The 21911-nt window shown below is 37.0% G+C and overlaps 1 protein-coding gene across 1 annotated transcript in view; it reads right to left on the bottom strand.

The window, feature by feature from the left end:
• The window catches only part of UVRAG (UV radiation resistance associated), a 366512-nt gene that overhangs the window by 260287 nt on the left and 84314 nt on the right, over positions 1–21911 (bottom strand). The window contains 1 exon segment of the mRNA XM_060160058.1: positions 7779–7940. Within this exon segment, the coding sequence (XP_060016041.1) occupies positions 7779–7940 (162 nt within the window).

Here is a 21911-nt window from a genome sequence, read left to right as displayed (position 1 = left end):
CCCCAAAAACAGTAAGATAAGCAAAATGAGAAGACAGAAAAACACACAGCAGATGAAGGAGCAAGATAAAAATGCACCAGACCTAACAAACGAAGAGGAAATAGGCAGTCTACCTGAAAAAGAATTCAGAATAATGATAGTAAAGATGATCCAAAATCTTGGACATAGAATGGAGAAAATGCAAGAAACATTGAACAAGAACATAGAAGAACTAAAGATGAAACACACAATGATGAACAACACAATAAATGAAATGAAAAAGACTCTAGATGGGATCAATAGCAGAATAACTGAGGCAGAAGAATGGATAAGTGACCTGGAAGGTGAAATAGTGGAAATAACTACTGCAGAGCAGAATAAAGAAAAAAGAATGAAAAGAACTGAGGACAGTCTCAGAGACCTCTGGGACAACATTAAACACACCAACATTCGAATTATAGGGGTTCCAGAAGAAGAAGAGAAAAAGAAAGGGACTGAGAAAATATTTGAAGAGATTATGGTTGAAAATTCCCTAATATGGGAAGGGAAATAGTTAATCAAGTCCAGGAAGCACAGAGAGTCCCATACAGGATAAATCCAAGGAGAAATACGCCAAGACACATATTAATCAAACTGTCAAAAATTAAATACAAAGAAAGCATATTAAAAGCAGCAAGGAAAAACAACAAATAACACACAAGGGAATCCCCATAAGGTTAACAGCTGATCTCTCAGCAGAAACTCTGCAAGCCAGAAGGGACTGGCAAGACATATTTAAAGTGATGAAGGAGAAAAACCTGCAACCAAGATTACTCTACCCAGCAAGGATCTCATTCAGATTTGATGGAGAAATTAAAACCTTTACAGACAAGCAAAAGCTGAGAGAGTTCAGCACCACCAAACCAGCTTTACAACAAATGCTAAAGGAACTTCTCTAGGCAAGAAACACAAGAGAAGGAAAAGATAGTAACGAACCCAAAACAATTTAGAAAATGGGAATAGGAACATACATATCTATAATTACCTTAAATGTAAATGGACTAAATGCTCCCACCAAAAGACACAGATTGGCTGAATGGATACAAAAACAAGACCCATATATATGCTGTCTACAAGAGACCCACTTCAGACCTAGAGTCACATACAGACTGAAAGTAAGGGGATGGAAAAAGATATTCCATGCAAATGGAAACCAAAAGAAAGCTGGAGTAGCAATTCTCATATCAGACAAAATAGACTTTAAAATAAAGACTATTAGAAGAGACAAAGAAGGACACTACATAATGATCAAGGGATCGATCCAAGAAGAAGATATAACAATTGTAAATATTTATGCACCCAACATAGGAGCACCTCAATACATAAGGCAAATACTAACAGCCATAAAAGGGGAAATGGACAGTAACACATTCATAGTAGGGGACTTTTAACACCCCACTTTCACCCATGGACAGATCATCCAAAATGAAAATAAATAAGGAAACACAAGCTTTAAATGATACATTAAACAAGATGGACTTAATTGATATTTATAGGACACTCCATCCAAAAACAACAGAATACACATTTTTCTCAAGTGCTCATGGAACACTTTCCAGGATAGATCATATATTGGGTCACAAATCAAGCCTTGGTAAATTTAAGAAAATTGAAATTGTATCAAGTATCTTTTCCGACCACAACGCCATGAGACTAGATATCAATTACAGGAAAAGATCTATAAAAAATACAAACACATGGAGGCTAAACAATACACTACTTAATAACAAAGTGATCACTGAAGAAATCAAAGAGGAAATCAAAAAATACCTAGAAACAAATGACAATGGAGACACAACGACCCAAAACCTATGGGATGCAGCAAAAGCAGTTCTAAGAGGGAAGTTTATAGCAATACAAGCCCACCTTAAGAAGCAGGAAACATCTCGAATAAACAACCTACGCTTGCATCTAAAGCAATTAGAGAAAGAAGAACAAAAAAAACCCCAAAGTTAGCAGAAGGAAAGAATCATAAAAATCAGATCAGAAATAAATGACAAAGAAATGAAGGAAACAATAGCAAAGATAAAACTAAAAGCTGGTTCTTTGAGAAGATAAACAAAATAGATAAACCATTAGCCAGACTCATCAAAAAAAAAAGGAAGAAGACTCAAATCAATAGAATTAGAAATGAAAAAGGAGAAGTAACAACTGACACTGCAGAAATAAAAGAGATCATGAGAGATTACTACAAGCAACTCTATGCCAATAAAATGGACAACCTGGAAGAAATGAACAAATTCTTAGAAATGCACAAGCTGCCAAGACTGAATCAGGAAGAAATAGAAAATATGAACAGACCAATCACAAGCACTGAAATTGAAACTGTGATTAAAAATCTTCCAACAAACAAAAGCCCAGGACCAGATGGCTTCACAGGCAAATTCTATCAAACATTTAGAGAAGAGCTAACACCTATCCTTCTCAAACTCTTCCAAAATATAGCAGAGGGAGGAACACTCCCAAATTCCTTCTACGAGGCCACCATCACCTTGATACCAAAATGAGACAAGGATGTCACAAAGAAAGAAAACTACAGGCCAATATCACTGATAAACATAGATGCAAAAATCCTCAACAAAATGCTAGCAAACAGAATCCAACAACACATTAAAAGGATCATACACCATGATCAAGTGGGGTTTGTTCCAGGAATGCAAGGATTCTTCAATATATGCAAATCTATCTATGTCATAAACCATATTAACAAATTGAAGGAGAAAAACCATATGATCATCTCAATAGATGCAGAGAAAGCTTTTGACAAAATTCAACACCCATTTATGATAAAAACTCTGCAGAAAGTAGGCATAGAGGGAACTTTCCTCAACATAATAAAGGCCATATGTGACAAGCTCACAGCCAACATCATCCTCAATGGTGAAAAACTGAAAGCATTTCCACTAAGGTCAGGAACAAGACAAGGTTGCCCACTCTCACCACTCTTATTCAACATAGTTTTGGAAGTTTTAGCCACAGCAATCAGAGAAGAAAAGGAAATAAAAGGAATCCAAATCGGAAAAGAAGTAAAGCTGTCACTGTTTGCAGATGACATGATACTATACATAGAGAATCCTAAAGATGCTACCAGAAAACTACTAGAGCTAATCAATGAATTTGGTAAAGTAGCAGGATACAAAATTAATGCACAGAAATCTCTGGCATTCCTATACTCTAATGATGAAAAATCTGAAAGTGAAATCAAGAAAACACTCCCATTTACCATTGCAACAAAAAGAATAAAATATCTAGGAATAAACCTACCTAAGGAGACAAAAGACCTGTATGCAGAAAATTATAAGACACTGATGAAAGAAATTAAAGATGATACAAATAGATGGAGAGATATACCATGTTCTTGGATTGGAAGAATCAACATTGTGAAAATGACTCTACTACCCAAAGCAATCTATAGATTCAATGCAATCCCTATCGAACTGCCAATGGCATTTTTCAGAGAACTATAACAAAAAATTTCACAATTTGTATGGAAACACAAAAGACCCTGAATAGGGGAAGCAATCTTGAGAACGAAAAACAGAGCTGGAGGAATCAGGCTCCCTGACTTCAGACTATACTACAAAGCTACAGTAATCAAGACAGTATGGTACTGGCACAAAAACAGAAAGATATATCAATGGAACAGGATGGAAAGCCCAGAGATAAACCCATGCACATATGGTCACCTTATCTTTGATAAAGGAGGCAGGAATGTACAGTGGAGAAAGGACAGCCTCTTCAATAAGTGGTGCTGGGAAAACTGGACAGGTACATGTAAAAGTATGAGATTAGATCACTCCCTAACACCATACACAAAAATAAGCTCATAATGGATTAAAGACCTAAATGTAAGGCCAGACACTATCAAACTCTTAGAGGAAAATATAGGCAGAACACTCTATGACATAAATCACAGCAAGACCCTTTTTGACCCACCTCCTAGAGAAATGGAAATAAAAACAAAAATAAACAAATGGGACCTAATGAAACTTCAAAGCTTTTGCACAGCAAAGGAGACCATAAACAAGACGAAAAGATAACCCTCAGAATGGGAGAAAATATTTGCAAATGAAGCAACTGACAAAGGATTAATTTCCAAAATTTACAAGCATCTCATGCAGCTCAATAACAAAACAACAAACAACCCAATCCAAAAATGGGCAGAAGACCTAAATAGACATTTCTCCAAAGAAGATATACAGACTGCCAACAAACACATGAAAGAATGCTCAACATCATTAATCATTAGAGAAATGCAAATCAAAACTACAATCAGATATCATCTCACACTAGTCAGAATGGCCATCATCAAAAAATCTAGAAACAATAAATGCTGGAGAGGGTGTGGAGAAAAGGGAACACTCTTGCACTGCTGGTGGGAATGTGAATTGGTGCAGCCACTATGGAGAACAGTATGGATGTTCCTTAAAAAACTACAAATAGAACTACCATATGACCCAGCAATCCCACTACTGGGCATATACCCTGAGAAAACCAAAATTCAAAAAGAGTCATGTACCAAAATGTTCATTGCACCTCTATTTACAATAGCCCGGAGATGGAAACAACCTAAGTGCCCACCATCAGATGAATGGATAAAGAAGATGTGGCACATACATACAATGGAATATTATTCAGCCATAAAAAGAAACGAAAGTGAGCTATATGTAATGAGGTGGATAGACCTAGAGTCTGTCATACACAGTGAAGTAAGTCAGAAAGAAAAAGACAAATACCGTATGCTAACACATATATATGGAATTTAAGAAAAAAAAATGTCATGAAGAACCTAGGGGCAAGACAGGAATAAATACACAGACCTACTGGAGAACGGACTTGAGGATATGGGGAGGGGGAAGGGTGAGCTGTGACAAAGTGAGAGAGAGGCATGGACATATATACACTACCAAACATAAGGTAGATAGCTAGTGGGAAGCAGCCGCAGAGCACAGGGAGATCAGCTCCGTGCTTTGTGACCCCCTGGAGGGGTGGGATAGGGAGGGTGGGAGGGAGGGAGATGCAAGAGGGAAGAAATATGGGAACATATGTATATGTATAACTGATTCACTTTGTTATAAAGCAGAAACTAACACACCATTGTAAAGCAATTATACCCGAATAAAGATGTTAAAAAAAAAAAAAGAAAAAGAAAGATGCTATGATGATCCATGTAAAAAAAAAAGTATGACACTTAAAAAAAATGAAAAGACAAGCCACAGATTAGCAGAAAATATTTGGAAAATATATATCTCATAAAGGACTAACTCATACAGAACACCTAAAGAAATTTTACAAGTCACAATAATGAGAAATCAATCAAGCAAATAAAAAATGGGCAAAAGATCTGAATGAACATTTCACAAAAAAAGAAGGTAGGGGGATTGATGGCAGATAAACGTATTTTTTAAATGCACAACATCATTTCATCATTAGGAAAATTTAAATCAGTATGAGATACCACTTTATCAGAATAGTGAAAATTAAAAAGACTGACAATAATAAGCCCTTACAAAGATAAGGAACTATCATACATTGCTGATGGGAAGGCAGAATGACAGTCACCCTGAAAAAAGAGTTTCACAGTTTCTTATAAATTTCAACATAGCACTTACCATTAGAACCAGAAATTCCAATACTGGGTATTTATTCAAGAGAAATGACAACTTACATCAACACAAAGACCTATATTTAAATATTCACAGCAGCATTATTCATTGTAGTGATGGTTACTTACTTCATACATTTGTCAAACTCATTGAACTGTATACATTAAAAGGGTAAATTTTATTGTATGTAAATTATAACTCAAAAAAACCTAACCTGTAAAAAAATTTCTTTCAAAAGTCATCCATTCCCTGACTCTATCCAGGTCTGTCTACATACCTCTTAAACATACTCCCATAGCTCTCTTTGCAGCTATTCACCGATCATCAGTTTACCGGGTCTAAGAACCTTATCTGACTCATCTCTGGATCCTTAACACTAAGAACGATGCCTGCTAGAAAGCAGATGACCAATCAATGAACCTCAGTGATTCTGGCTATTAACCTAACACATCTTAGCCTTGCTTTCCTCTAAAAATTTGTAATTCTATTATATCTGATTTTCTAGTAGCCTGTTCCTTGTTATACCTATTTCATAAGTGACTTTCTACAGGATATTAAGTGTCTAGTTGGCTTAGAAAAATGTTTTCTCTTTCTCTTGTTCTCTGCGATACCAACATAACCAACTTTGTAAGAAGGCACCTGAATGCTAACTCTCTGAAATTAGGGTAAGTTAGACATAAGCACAGCTGGGTATTTTAAGAAAACAACCACCTAAGGAATGTGTGAACTGAAAAGCATGATGAAGGCCATCTTCTCTGGCCAAAAAAAACCCCTCCCCTACAAGCCTATAGCCCTGCAACTCTAATGTTAAGAAGCCCCACCCCCACACAACATAAACAAGTGCTTAATATCATAATCTATACACAGAGAGCCAACTCCGGCATGTAGCAAGATAGAAAGAGTACGTGCCTCAGGGCAGGGCTGGTTAGCCAGGCTAAAGGCAACAAGCATTTGGTACTAAAAGAGAGGAGAAAGACCCTAAGCCACAAGTCAGTACTTCATGAGTTTTAATTAAGACCAGCCCTAAAACAAAAGAAAAAAATAAAAATAAAACAGAATTTGTAGCAGGTTAGAATTTAGTTAAGCAAAATATTCATTGCATGCATTGTTCTGGTCACTATAAAAGAACACAAAATAAAGTATAGTATGCAAAATAAGGGAAGAGCTGTTTTGCTTTTTTTTTAATCTGAAAAAGAAAAATGTAGAATTGTTTCTCTAAAAGAAACATACCAGAAAGTATATACTGAATAAATAGTAAAAAATATGAAGCATGTTTGTAGATATAACTAACATTTTAGGGTTACCTTTATCAGTAGTCCCACAGGTATCACAAAATAGAAATGGCATTTATTCCAATGTGGGCTGAGTGGTTACCAAGGACTACATGTATATACCAGTGTGGTACAGCAGAAAGAGAATGAATTTTTAAGTCAGGCCTAATTTAAATCCCAGCTCCACCTAGCAGTGTGATCTTGATAGTTCCTTAAATGCTCTGAGGCACAATTTTCCCATCAGGAAACTATGGGCAATAATATCAACTTTCACAAGGTCACTATAAACATTAACTGTAATTACTTATGTCTGGGTATGGCAAACAGGTTTCATTTCAGATGCAATTCTGATATGTTTCTAGTTGCATCCTGGAACACTGTGTTAGAAAGGATTATGGAGCTACTTCTGAGCTCAGCTGTAAGAGTGCTATGATGAGTTAGCTACATCAGTCATGGGGAATGGGTAGCAGTATATGAGCCAGGCATTTGTCATCCGTGTGCTCAATAAACAGAAGCTCTTCTTATTCTTGGAATAACCCCACTCTACTGGTCATAAGAGAGGTGCTTATTTTCAACTTAATTTTCAGATTCTAGGGGAAACATCCAATAGAACAGAACAAGCAGAGTGCTATGAGAAAGCATATGCTTTTCTACCTGCCCCCCCAAAAAAATATCCTCTTAAATTATCAGCTTAAGGCAGTTCTTCATAAATATTTTCAGTCATTTTTTAAACCTGGCAATGACTCAAATTTCTGTAAGTAAGTGAACAATCATAAAGGGTCTCTCTTTATAATAGGAAATGTAGAATCAGAAGATTCAACAGAAGAAGCTAGACTGTTCATTTAGAGAAGACAACTACTTGAAACTGCAGTCTAAAAATTACCTGCTGACCCAAATATTTCAGCCCATCCAAACAGACTTTCCATTCAATCAACAGCTGGTAGATGTCCTCCTTTCCACCCCAAATCTTCACCACGAAACAAGACACAGATGTATCGAGACGGTCCGGCATTATTCCAAAATCAAGACTCCGCCATGTTGGATTCTGTTGATGGAAATGAAAACATGCTTTAGGAAGACCCTAAATGTTTACGGTTTACAGTTATTTCAGTTAGGTTATACATCATTTTGTTCTTTAACCAAAAGAACTTATAAATATACTAAATTGCAAACTTAGGAAGACATTCCAATTAACATAAAGAGGGTGATATCATATATGCTGTCTACAAGAGACCCACTTCAGACCTAGAGACACATACAGACTGAAAGTAAGGGGATGGAAAAAGATATTCCATGCAAATGGAAACCAAAAGAAAGCTGGAGTAGCAATTCTCATATCAGACAAAATAGACTTTAAAATAAGGACTATTAAAAGAGACAAGGACACTACATAATGATCAAGGGATCGATCCAAGAAGAAGATATAACAATTGTAAATATTTATGCACCCAACATAGGAGCACCTCAATACATAAGGCAAATACTAACAGCCATAAAAGGGGAAATGGACAGTAACACATTCATAGTAGGGGACTTAAACACCCCACTTTCACCCATGGACAGATCATCCAAAATGAAAATAAATAAGGAAACACAAGCTTTAAATGATACATTAAACAAGATGGACTTAATTGATATTTATAGGACACTCCATCCAAAAACAACAGAATACACATTTTTCTCAAGTGCTCATGGAACATTCTCCAGGATAGATCATATCTTGGGTCACAAATCAAGCCTTGGTAAATTTAAGAAAATTGAAATTGTATCAAGTATCTTTTCTGACCACAACACCATGAGACTAGATATCAATTACAGGAAAAGATCTGTAAAAAATACAAACACATGGAGGCTAAACAATACACTACTTAATAATGAAGTGATCACTGAAGAAATCAAAGAGGAAATCAAAAAATACCTAGAAACAAATGACAATGGAGACACAACGACCCAAAACCTGTGGGATGCAGCAAAAGCAGTTCTAAGGGGGAAGTTTATAGCAATACAAGCCCACCTTAAGAAGCAGGAAACATCTCGAATAAACAACCTACGCTTGCACCTCAAGCAATTAGAGAAAGAAGAACAAAAAAACCCCAAAGGTAGCAGAAGGAAAGAAATCATAAAAATCAGATCAGAAATAAATGAAAAAGAAATGAAGGAAACAATAGCAAAGATCAATAAAACTAAAAGCTGGTTCTTTGAGAAGATAAACAAAATAGATAAACCACTAGCCAGACTCATCAAGAAAAAAAGGGAGAAGACTCAAATCAATAGAATTAGAAATGAAAAAGAAGAGGTAACAACTGACACTGCAGAAATAAAAGAGATCATGAGAGAGTACTACAAGCAACTCTATGCCAATAAAATGGACAATCTGGAAGAAATGGACAAATTCTTAGAAATGCACAAGCTGCCAAGACTGAATCAGGAAGAAATAGAAAATATGAACAGACCAATCACAAGCACTGAAATTGAAACTGTGATTAAAAATCTTCCAACAAAGAAAAGCCCAGGACCAGATGGCTTCACAGGCGAATTCTATCAAACATTTAGAGAAGAGCTAACACCTATCCTTCTCAAACTGTTCCAAAATATAGCAGAGGGAGGAACACTCCCGAACTCCTTCTACGAGGCCACCATCACCTTGATACCAAAACCAGGCAAGGATGTCACAAAGAAAGAAAACTACAGACCAATATCACTGATGAACATAGATGCAAAAATCCTCAACAAAATACTAGCAAACAGAATCCAACAACACATTAAAAGGATCATACACCATGATCAAGCGGAGTTTATTCCAGGAATGCAAGGATTCTTCAATATATGCAAATCTATCAATGTGATAAACCATATTAACAAATTGAAGGAGAAAAACCATATGATCATCTCAATAGATGCAGAGAAAGCTTTTGACAAAATTCAACACCCATTTATGATAAAAACCCTGCAGAAAGTAGGCATAGAGGGAACTTTCCTCAACATAATAAAGGCCATATACGACAAGCCCACAGCAAACATCATCCTCAATGGTGAAAAACTGAAAGCATTTCCACTAAGATCAAGAACAAGACAAGGGTGCCCACTCTCACCACTCTTATTCAACATAGTTTTGGAAGTTTTAGCCACAGCAATCAGAGAAGAGGAGGAAATAAAAGGAATCCAAATCGGAAAAGAAGAAGTAAAGCTGTCACTGTTTGCAGATGACATGATCCTATACATAGAGAATCCTAAAGATGCTACCAGAAAACTACTAGAGCTAATCAATGAATTTGGTAAAGTGGCAGGATACAAAATTAATGCACAGAAATCTCTGGCATTCCTATATACTAATGATGAAAAATCTGAAAGTGAAATCAAGAAAACACTCCCATTTACCATTGCAACAAAAAGAATAGAATATCTAGGAATAAACCTACCTAAGGAGACAAAAGACCTGTATGCAGAAAATTATAAGACACTGATGAAAGAAATTAAAGATGATACAAATAGATGGAGAGATATACCATGTTCTTGGATTGGAAGAATCAACATTGTGAAAATGACTCTACTACCCAAAGCAATCTATAGATTCAATGCAATCCCTATCAAACTACCACTGGCATTTTTCACAGAACTAGAACAAAAAATTTCACAATTTGTATGGAAACACAAAAGACCCCAAATAGCCAAAGCAATCTTGAGAACAAAAAAAGGAACTGGAGGAATCAGGCTCCCTGACTTCAGACTATACTACAAAGCTACAGTTATCAAGACGGTATGGTACTGGCACAAAAACAGAAAGATAGATCAATGGAACAGGATAGAAAGCCCAGAGATAAACCCATGCACATATGGACACTTTATCTTTGATAAAGGTGGCAGGAATGTACAGTGGAGAAAGGACAGCCTCTTCAATAAGTGGTGCTGGGAAAACTGGACAGGTACATGTAAAAGTATGAGATTAGATCACTCCCTAACACCATACACAAAACTAAACTCAAAATGGATTAAAGACCTAAATATAAGGCCAGAAACTATCCAACTCTTAGAGGAAAATATAGGCAGAACACTCTATGACATAAATCACAGCAAGATTCTTTCTGACCCACCTCCTAGAGTAATGGAAATAAAAACAAAAATAAACAAATGGGACCTAATGAAACTTCAAAGCTTTTGCAGCAAAGGAAACCATAAACAAGACCAAAAGACAACCCTCAGAATGGGAGAAAGTATTTGCAAATGAAGCAACCGACAAAGGATTAATCTCCAAAATTTACAAGCAGCTCATGCAGCTCAATAACAAAACAACAAACAACCCAATCCAAAAATGGGCAGAAGACCTAAATAGACATTTCTCCAAAGAAGATATACAGACTGCCAACAAACACATGAAAGAATGCTCAACATCATTAATCATTAGAGAAATGCAAATCAAAACTACAATCAGATATCATCTCACACCAGTCAGAATGGCCATCATCAAAAAATCTAGAAACAATAAATGCTGGAGAGGGTGTGGAGAAAAGGGAACCCTCTTGCACTGCTGGTGGGAATGTGAATTGGTGCAGCCACTATGGAGAACAGTATGGATGTTCCTTAAAAAACTACAAATAGAACTACCATATGACCCAGCAATCCCACTACTGGGCATATACCCTGAGAAAACCAAAATTCAAAAAGAGTCATGTACCAAAATGTTCATTGCAGCTGTATTTACAATAGCCCGGAGATGGAAACAACCTAAGTGCCCACCATCGGATGAATGGATAAAGAAGATGTGGCGCGTATATACAATGGAATATTACTCAGCCATAAAAAGAAACGAAATTGAGCTATTTGTAATGAGGTGGATAGACCTAGAGTCTGTCATACACAGTGAAGTAAGTCAGAAAGAAAAAGACAAATACCGTATGCTAACACATATATATGGAATTTAAGAAAAAAAAAATGTCATGAAGAGCCTAGGGGTAAGGCAGGAATAAAGACGCAGACCTCCTAGAGAACGGACTTGAGTAATATGGGGAGGGGGAGGGGTGAGCTGTGACCGGGCGAGAGAGAGTCATGGACATGTACACACTAACAAACGTAGTAAGGTAGATAGCTAGTGGGAAGCAGCCGCATGGCACAGGGATATTGGCTCGGTGCTTTGTGACAGCCTGGAGGGGTGGGATAGGGAGGGTGGGAGGGAGGGAGACGCAAGAGGGAAGAGATATGGGAACATGTGTATATGTATAACTGATTCACTTTGTTATAAAGCAGAAACTAACACACCATTGTAAAGCAATTATACCCCAATAAAGATGTTAAAAAAAAAAAAAGAGGGTGATATCGGTACTTTGTAATTTCTCTGCTTATTTATTATAGTCAATAGAAGGAGCATATATTCTAATCTCTCATTAACATGGCTTCCTATGGTAATTCATTTATTTATTCAACACAATACACAATTATTAAGAAGCAACTTATACACAATGCCCTCAAAGTACCTCCAACTTGTTGCTGGATTCAAACCTCTCTTTAAATAATTACATTGTTTCATGAAAAGTGCAATATGCAAAAGGTTACAAAGTAGCACAGAAGGGAATAATAAACTTGGAAGGCACAGGGGAAAGACAGCACACAGGCTATGAAACTTGGCTTTTATAGGACAAACAGTAGTTCACCAGATTAAAATAAGGAATTGCAGGCAAAGGGAAAATAATATACAAGGGCTCAGAGGTGTGAAATAGCACAGTGTGGTCAGGAACTAAGACAACTGCTGGAGCACACAACACAAGAGCGGCAGGACGCAGAGCTGGAGAGACCAACACGAGACTCCTTGCCAAGGAGGTGGTACTTTACTGTGTACAAGACGTGGGGCTACTGAACGGTTTTAAGGTTAAGAATGGCATGGTCAACTTTATGCTCTGAAAGAACTTTGTTTTTCATTAAGAGGATTATCCAGATAGTTGAAACATTCTCTGAAAAGTGAAAAAGTTAAGGGGCTTTAATATTATCAATAGACGTGAACTACAATGCATCGATTACTTACCTTCATTTATTTCCCTTACATTAAATGTTAGGGCTTTCATTGCTGAATGTAACTATAATTAATTTCATTAAATTATCAATTTTCATATTACACAAATCAGTAAATCAAAAGGTCCTCATATAAGGGTAATTAGTCTTTGCTTTGTGGCAGTTTTTCTTCCTGACCAAAGTGGGGACAGACTAGGGCAGTGTTTTTGTTTTAGGGGATATATTGATGTATGTGTTTTTGTGGGTTTGGCTGTTGACATTTCAGGAGTAGGAACATGACTTCCAGTTTCATGGCACTTACGTCTGATCTATCTTTTTCACTTGTATATTTTTATTGTCTGATTTCCTTGCATTAAAATAAAAGCTCTGATAGAAACATTGCCTGATTTGTTTACCACAAGATCCCCAAAGTTTGAAAAGTACCTGCTATGTGCTCAATAAATATTTGCTGCTGGTGGCGCAGTGGTTAAGAATCTGCCTGCTAATGCAGGGGACATGGGCTCGAGCCCTGGTCCGGGAAGATCCCACATGCCACAGAGCAACTAAGCCCGTGCGCCACAACTACTGAGCCTGTGCTCTAGAGCCCCATGAGCCACAACTACTGAGTCCACACGCCGCAACTACTGAAGCCCGTGCGCGTAGAGCCCATGCTCCGCAACGAGAGGCCACCGCAATGAGAAGACTGTGCACCACAACAAAGAGTAGCCCCTGCTCACCACAACTAGAGAAAGCCTGCGCGCAGCAACAAAGACCCAACACGGCCATAAATTAATTAATTAATTAAAAAATATATATTTGCTGAATGAGTGAATGAATGTCCAATTAACCAAAATGGATGTTTGAGGACACCAAAAGATTATCGATAAATAGCATGATAATAACACAATAAACACATTGTGCAATCAGCTTTATTCTGATTCCACACCATCCAAGAATTTCAACCTAAGATCAACAGAACTCCATTCTTACATGACCCCCAGTCTCTATCCCACCATAATTGTTTTAGCAACCCTTCTAGATAGGGGTAGAGTTTCATTTAAAAATGAAGATAAACATTAAGGTCTAGGAATAACCAGGCAGACTTGTACTACAAGAAATGCTAAAGGAAGTTCTTCAGGCTGAAGAGAAATGACACCAGATAGAAGCCTGGATCTTTAAGAAGGAATAAAAAGCCCTGGCAATGGTAAACATGGAGTAAATATAAAAGACGATGTATTTTTCTTATTTTATTTATATCATATATGTCTGTTTAAAGCAAAAGCTATAACTGTATAAAGGGTTTTATAACATATATATAGGTTCACAAATATGAAAGTAATAGCACAAATGAGACAAGGTGGCCAACTGGAACGATACTGTTGCCAGGTTCTCCTGTTTTACATGAAGTAGTTAAGCGTACATATAATAATCCCTAAAGCAATGATTAAAAAATCAATGCAAAGAAGTACAGCTGAAAAGGCAAGGCAAGAATGTAAAATAGAATATGAAAAAAAAATACATACTGCACGATGATTCCATTTATATGAGGTTCTAAAAAAGGCAAAACAAATCTGTGGTGAAAAATGATTTCCTTTTGTGGGGGGAGGGCTTGGGCACAAGGGAACTTTCTGAAATGATAGGAAATGTACATATCTTGACAGGTATGTATGCACTTATCAAAGCTCAGCAAATTACATAGTTAAAATCTGTGCATTTCATTGTATATGGCTTTTACTTCAGGGAAAAAAAACTGTAAACACTGAACTCTAATGTATAGGTCTGCTTCTTATAGTGGTAAGGATTAGCAATTCTAAAGCCACTTTCTGTGTATTCTAAGCATGAGTAAAGATGTTGAGGACAGTGGAAGCCAGGTTTTTCACTGTCGGAGAATGGAGTTACAAATGAACTGAGTTCAGTTGGATTGAAAATGGAGATGTTGGTATGAATGCATGGTTTTTAAAAGATAGACCGATACACAGATAGATAGAGCAAAAGATATAGGGTGTGTGTGTGTGTGTGTGTGTGTGTGTGTGTGTGTGTGTGTGTGTATTTCCCTAGCTCAGTCCCTTAGAAAGTCTAGAAGTAATGAGCACACTAGTAAAAATGAGCATGCTCAGATCTTGCTGTCTATTTAGCATTCTCACTAAAAGGAACCAAGGGTTCCTTCGGGAGAAAACTGATTCCAGGGCTGTGGCAGGAAGAGTACAAAATGAGTCTGGAACATCTCGTGCCAGAATGTAAGTAGGTACTCAAAGAATGATGTGGACACATCAAAAGGAAAGAGGAATCAATTCACAGGGCTTTCACTAACCCAGTGTGGGATAATTTAAGCAACAAACTAAATAATGACAGTAATGGATTATAACCCATTGAATAAAAATAAGAATCTTTGAATTCCTAATGATGTAGATTAATAATTAATTAATAATTAATTAAATGGGAAATAAAGATAGAATGCCAATTAATAAATATAAAAGTCTGAAAGATGGGAATGAGAAAATTGCCAATGGATGCTAAAACTGGTAAATGAACAGTTGATAAGAAGCAGGATATATAAAGTCTCAAAGTTTCTCCCTAACAAATCACTTATTAATTATAAATGGAAAAATTATAACTTCACAGTGGAGAAACCTGACAGGCGCTACCTTAATCAACTGACAAAAGTTAACATCGATATTGGGACAAACCAACAACAGGTGCCTTCTAAACCAAAGCACTGAAAAGAATACAGTATTACAGCTATAGTTTTCCTGCCAAAAATGCATACCTGAATCTAATCACAAGGAAACATCAGTCAATCAAATTGAAAGACAGTCTATGAAATAACTGGTCTGTATGGTTTTAAATGCTGAAGTCAAAAACACCCCAAAAAAGCCTAAAGAACCATCCAGACTGAAGAATAAAGCAACATGACAACTAAAGACAGAGTGATTCTGAATTGAGTCCTGGAGAGTTGACAGTATCTGAATAAGGACTAGGAATTCATTGGTGGAAAGGAAAATTGGTACAACAAGTTGGAAAACAGTATGGAGGTAACTCAAAAAAATTTAAAATAGAACTACCATATGATCTAGTTAACCCTCTTCTGGGTGGATATCCAAAGGAAATGAAACAGTGTCTTAGAGATAGAAGCACTCCCATGTTCATTCCCAGTTCATGTTCACTCCCATGTTCATTATTCATGATAGTCAAGATGTAGATACAACCTAAGTATCCATCAACAGATGACTGAATAAAGAAAACGTAGCATATATATGTATGGAATATTATTCAGCCTTAAAAAAGGAAATCCTGCCATTTGCAACAGCATGGATGAACCTGAAGCATAGTATGATAAGTGAAGTACGTCAGAAAAAGAAAGTCAAATACTGCATAATATCACTTACATGTGGAATCTTTTAAAAAAGTCAAACTCATAGAAACAGGGTGTGTAATGGTGGTTGCCAGGGGTTGAAGTTGGGAGAAACAGGGAGATGTTGGCCAAAACGTACAAAGTTGCAGTTCTGCAAAATAAAATCATTCTGGAAATCTAATGACAACATGGTGACTATAGTTAATAATACCGCATTGTATACTTGAAATTTCCTAAGAGAGTAATGTTTTCTCATTACCCAAAAACAAAAACAAACAAAAAACAGTAACTACATGAGGTGATAGGTATGTTAATTAGCTTAATTTTGGTTAATCATTTTATAATATATACGTATACCACAACATCACATTGTACACCTTAATCTATACAATTTTTGTCAACTATACCTCAGTTAAGCTGGGGGTGGAGGATGAGGACTGTGGTTAATAACTGTATTGTGTCAATGTTACACTTTCCTGATTTTAATCATTTTAATATGATTATTAAGAGACTGTCCTTGTTTGTAGGAAATATACACTGAAATATTTGATAATAGAAAATCTTTCTTTGAAGGTAGTCTTAATTATTTTAAGAAGCCAAAGTTATTCTTAGAAAAATTTATTGAAAAATACAGGCAATAAGGAAAGATAATATTTTGGGTAAAACATGATGGGTAACTATGAAACAGCAAGACTAGATTTAACACATGGCCCAAGGAATGAATGGAAGGGAACCATCCATTTCTGATAATGGCAGGCTAGACAATCATCCCACTGAAAACAATTAAAAATGCTGGCTAAAATATTTTTAAAATAATAATAACCACCAACATCACCAAAGATTTTCCAAGCCAAAAAGGAAAGCTAGAACCCAAAGTGTAAATCTAGAGGGCTTTTCTCTTAAAGGCATTTGCCGACCTATATAAACTTGACGTTTTGGTTTTGGTAGTCTTAAAGGGAGACAAGAACATAATTCAAAGCCCAGACCCAGGCCGTACTCATGTCTACAAGAAGTCCCTCTCCACATTGAACTGGGATCACAAAAATGCTATATACTCACAGAGCATGAGTGAAACAACAGGGTAGAGGAGAATTCAACAAACCAACTGCACAAATCCTTAGATAATCAAAAACAGGTAGCATGAAAAAAGGACTACATAAACTATTAAATTAGATTGAATACATCCCATAAACTTATTTTTAAAAAAGTCAAATCCTTGCACAGAATTCGTTTATTCTTAATTGGCATTAATTGGCATGTTTCTCCAGAACAGACACTTCATAAAAATAAAAATATGAATTAAAAAAAAAGAATATGTAGGGACTTCCCTGGCGGTCCAGTGGTTAAGACTCTGTGCTTCCACTGCAGGGGGCATGGGTTCAATCCCTGGTCCAGGAAACTAAGACCTCGCATGCTACACAGCGTGGCCAAAAATTTTTTTAAAAAAAGAGTATCTAGATGGCCAATAAACATTGGAAAAGGTGATCAATTAGAATAGTATATGAGGAAATGTAAATTAAAATCATAATACAATACCACTATCCCACCAGAATGGCTAAAATTTTCAAAACAGATAATATCAAGTTTGGACAAGAATGTGGAGCAACTAAAAACCTCACACTGCTGATAGGGATGTAACTGGCACAAACACTTTGAAAAACTATTTAGCAGTATCTACTAAAGCTGAAAATAACCTATGACCCGGCACTTAATTCCACTCCTAAAGATATACCTAACAGAAACACATACACATATGTATTAATGGACATGTACACATAGAATTAATGAATAATGTGTATGAATCTCACAAATATGCTAAGCAAAAAAGCATATGCCATACAAAAGTTCAATAACAAGCAGAACTAATCTGTGGCCAAGATAGTGGTGCTCTTTGGGAGGAGGGAGTAACTAGAGGGAGAACACAAGATAATGTTCTGCTTCTTGATCTGGTTAAATGATCCGTTCCCCTTTGAAAAGTCATCAGGCTATTATTTGTGCCCTTTACTGTAATACGTGCTATCTCTCAATACAAAGTAATAAAACAAAAATTTTTTAAGACCCAATAATGGAAAAAAGACAGCATCTTACAAAGAGACACATACAGAAGTAAAACAAATAAAGATATCTCTTCACAATGTCATTTCGGGCCCTAAAGCCTAAAGAGCAGGAGTTGGAAGATTACAACCACCTGAAAAGACAGCCACTTACTACCCTATGTGTAAGATCACCTCTCAACAAAAGTATCAATATATGTGCTCTAAAATATGAATGAGTATAATTTCAACTTCTCAGCAGAAAAAGCATGAAATAACCACCCCTTTCCAAAGTGAAAAAAAGAAAGACCTGGTGAATATATCTGAAGGGCCATATTGCATAAGGGGTGGGATGATTTGGGGGGCAGTTATTATATTAGTTATTCTTAAATACTTCATTCTAAAACTAATTAAAAGCCTTTGGAAGGGAAGTAGTCTTTTGAAGTTGTTTCTTGTGGTTGAATAGATGGCCTGGGTTTCTGTTCTAAACCAATACAACGTTAATACAGTAGAGCCTATTGTCAATCCTCTCATTACAATGACCTTCCTTTATGCTTTTATAAAATAGCTGCCAGACAATGAGCAATCATTCCTGAGCTGGTCCTTTCAGATACAGATACGGTCTGCCACACATTCAAAGACTCTACTGCCCGATAATGTTATTATAAAAATCCATGGGACCTCCCTGGTGGCACAGTGGTTAAGAATCCGCCTGCCAATGCAGGGGACACAGGTTCGAGCCCTGGTCCGGGAAGATCCCACATGCCACGGAGCAGCTAAGCCCATGCGCCACAACTACTGAGCCTGTGCTCTAGAGCCCGCAAGCCACAACTACTGAGCCCACATGCCACAACTACTGAAGCCCGCGCGCCTAGAGCCCGTGCTCCACATCAAGAGAAGCCACCACAATGAGAAGCCTGCTCACCGCAACTAGAAAAAGCCTGCACACAGCAACGAAGACCCAACACAGCCAAAAATTAAATTAATAAATAAAATTTTTTAAAATTATAATAAAAAATTTTTTTAATCCAGATGATTTTTATTTATATTTAACCTATACATATCAGCCCATTTTCTAGATGGAACAAATTATTCAAGTATACTAACATCATTTAGGGACCTATATCTTATACACTGCAAGTACAGTGGCAGAATATTAGGATATTTATAGCTTTGAAAAGTTTACCTCCAGGAGAATCTAAAATTATTATTTACTACCTGGGCAATTTCTCTAAAACACTGCTCAATTGATACTTCTTATTTATTAAAGAAACACATATATATAGAAAATTTTCAAAACACAAACAAGTTATCACTATTTTTATCACTCAATAGCAAATGCACAGTCACAAGAAACATGACTAAGAATTCATAAACGCTGTTCCAATTTTCCCAAAACATACAAGATAACTCTCAGGAATTGCATACTAAATTTATAAGCAGTAGTTATTCCTCAGCCCAATAAACTCTCTTCCCCCTCTCTCATTCACCTTTATTCATCCTTCATGTCTCAACTTAGAAATTGCTTACTGTTAAAAACCTTTCCTAATCACCCTCCTCAAACTGAGATAAATGATACTCCTACATGTTTCCATAGAATCCTGTTCTTCCCTGGTCCTATAACTGCATGTGTCAATTATCTTAGACTCTCTCCAAATTATGTAATTGACCAGACAGAGGTTACAAAATGATGATGAAGTTTAACACAAGGTAAGATAAGATGGCATAGCAAGAGGAGCCAACTCCCTCTCCCTGTCTCTCCCTCTCTCTCCCTCTCTCCCTCCCTCTCCCTCTCCCTCTCCCTCTCTCTCTCTCTCTCTCTCTCTCTCTCTCTCCCCCCCCCTCACACACACACACACACACACACAGATGAAATGTTACTTCATTCAGTCACAATTCAACTAGAACATATACTTGTTTGAGAATCCCTCAGGCCAGCAACTCATAAAAAGTATTTATATTGTTCACTTTTTTCCCAAAGATTTAAAAATACCTCAGGCAGTCACAAGTCCAACAGAAGTTTTGGTTCTGATAACTCTGTCACATGCTTTCCCTAAAAATACATGCTCTCCAACCCCCAGGCCATAGACTGGTACCAGTCCGTGGCCTGTTAGAAACCAGGCCACAAAGCAGGAGATGAGCAGCGGGCAAGCAAGTGAAGCTTCATCTATATTTATAGCCACTCCCCATTGTTCACATTACTGCCTGAGCCCCGCCTCCTGTCAGATCAGCAGCAGCATTAGATTCTCATAGAACGCAAACCCTACTGTGAACTGCGCATGAGAGGGATCTAGGCTGCGCGCTCCTTATGAGAATCTAATGCCTGATGATCTGAGGTGGAGCTGAGGCGGTGATGCTAGCGCTGGGGAGCGGCTGCAGATACAGATTATTATTAGCAGAGAGATTTGACTGCACAGAGACCATAATAAATCAACTGCCTGCAGACTCATATCAAAACCCTGTCAGTGAGTGGCAAATGACAATTAAGCTGCATCTTATGGAGTAGACTGGACATAAGCAACACACATAAGCAACATTCGGGTGTCGCTGTCTCCCATCACCCCCGGATGGGACCATCTAGTTGCAGGAAGACAAGCTTAGGGCTCCCACTGATTCTGCATTATTGTGACTTGTATAATTATTTCATTATATATTACAATGTAATAATAATAGAAATAAAGTGCACAATAAATGTAATGCACTTGAATCATCCCAAAACCATCCCTCCACCCCTCCACCCCCACCGCCCAGTCCGTGGAAAAACCATCTTCCAAGAAACTGGTCTCTGGTGCCAAAAAGGTTGGGGACCGCTGCTCTAGAACTTTGTTTATTCACTTATAAGGCCCATCACTGATGTAATGGAGGCAGCACAGTGCTGTGAAAGAGCAGGGCTCTCGAGCTCCCGAACATCGGTTCTACCAGTCACCACCAGCTTTGCGACCTAGAGTAAATTCCTCAACCTCTCTGAACCCTGCTTTCCTTAACTATAAAACAGGAATATCTCCTACCTTGCAGCATTGCTATCAGGATGAGAAACAACATATACAATACATCCAATAAACTACCTGAATCACAAGTGAATAGTTAATTGTTTATTAAAGAAACACACATACAGAGATATTTCAAAACACATACGAACTAGCTATCACTCTTCTTCCTCCCACCACGAGATTTTAAATTTTCTAATAAAAGTAAAAACTCCTTTTTTGTAAAAACAAAACAAAACTAATAACTAACTTTATAATTGTTAAAGATGGTGCATGTGGGTTCATTACACAATTCACCTCTACTTTTATGTACAAAATCCAATTGAGAGAATTTAGTTACTTCCATTCTTATTGCTTCAATTATTTTAGTTTAAATTAACCAATGGCCCTTCGATAATATTAAGGATCTAACTTCCCCCAGAACCAAAACAAAAAAGAAAAAAAAAGTTCCCAAAAGTTAACAAATGGTTTGGAGGGTATGGCTAGCTGAAGCCAGATATTAAAAAGTCAAATTATACATTCACCATTAATCGTTCTATGCTAAATATATCTGAGAAGAAATCAGGACTCTGACATATAATTTGGAGTCACATCTCCACCATCCAGCCTATCAACGGTGGATTATTCCAGTTACTGCAGTAGATACTTACTGGACTTCACTGTGC

The sequence above is a fragment of the Lagenorhynchus albirostris genome, chromosome 9 (genome assembly GCF_949774975.1).
Source record: "Lagenorhynchus albirostris chromosome 9, mLagAlb1.1, whole genome shotgun sequence".
Lineage (NCBI taxonomy): Eukaryota > Metazoa > Chordata > Mammalia > Artiodactyla > Delphinidae > Lagenorhynchus > Lagenorhynchus albirostris.
The sequence above is the reverse complement of the archived record's forward strand: the minus strand, read 5'-3'. Positions and strand labels throughout refer to the sequence as shown.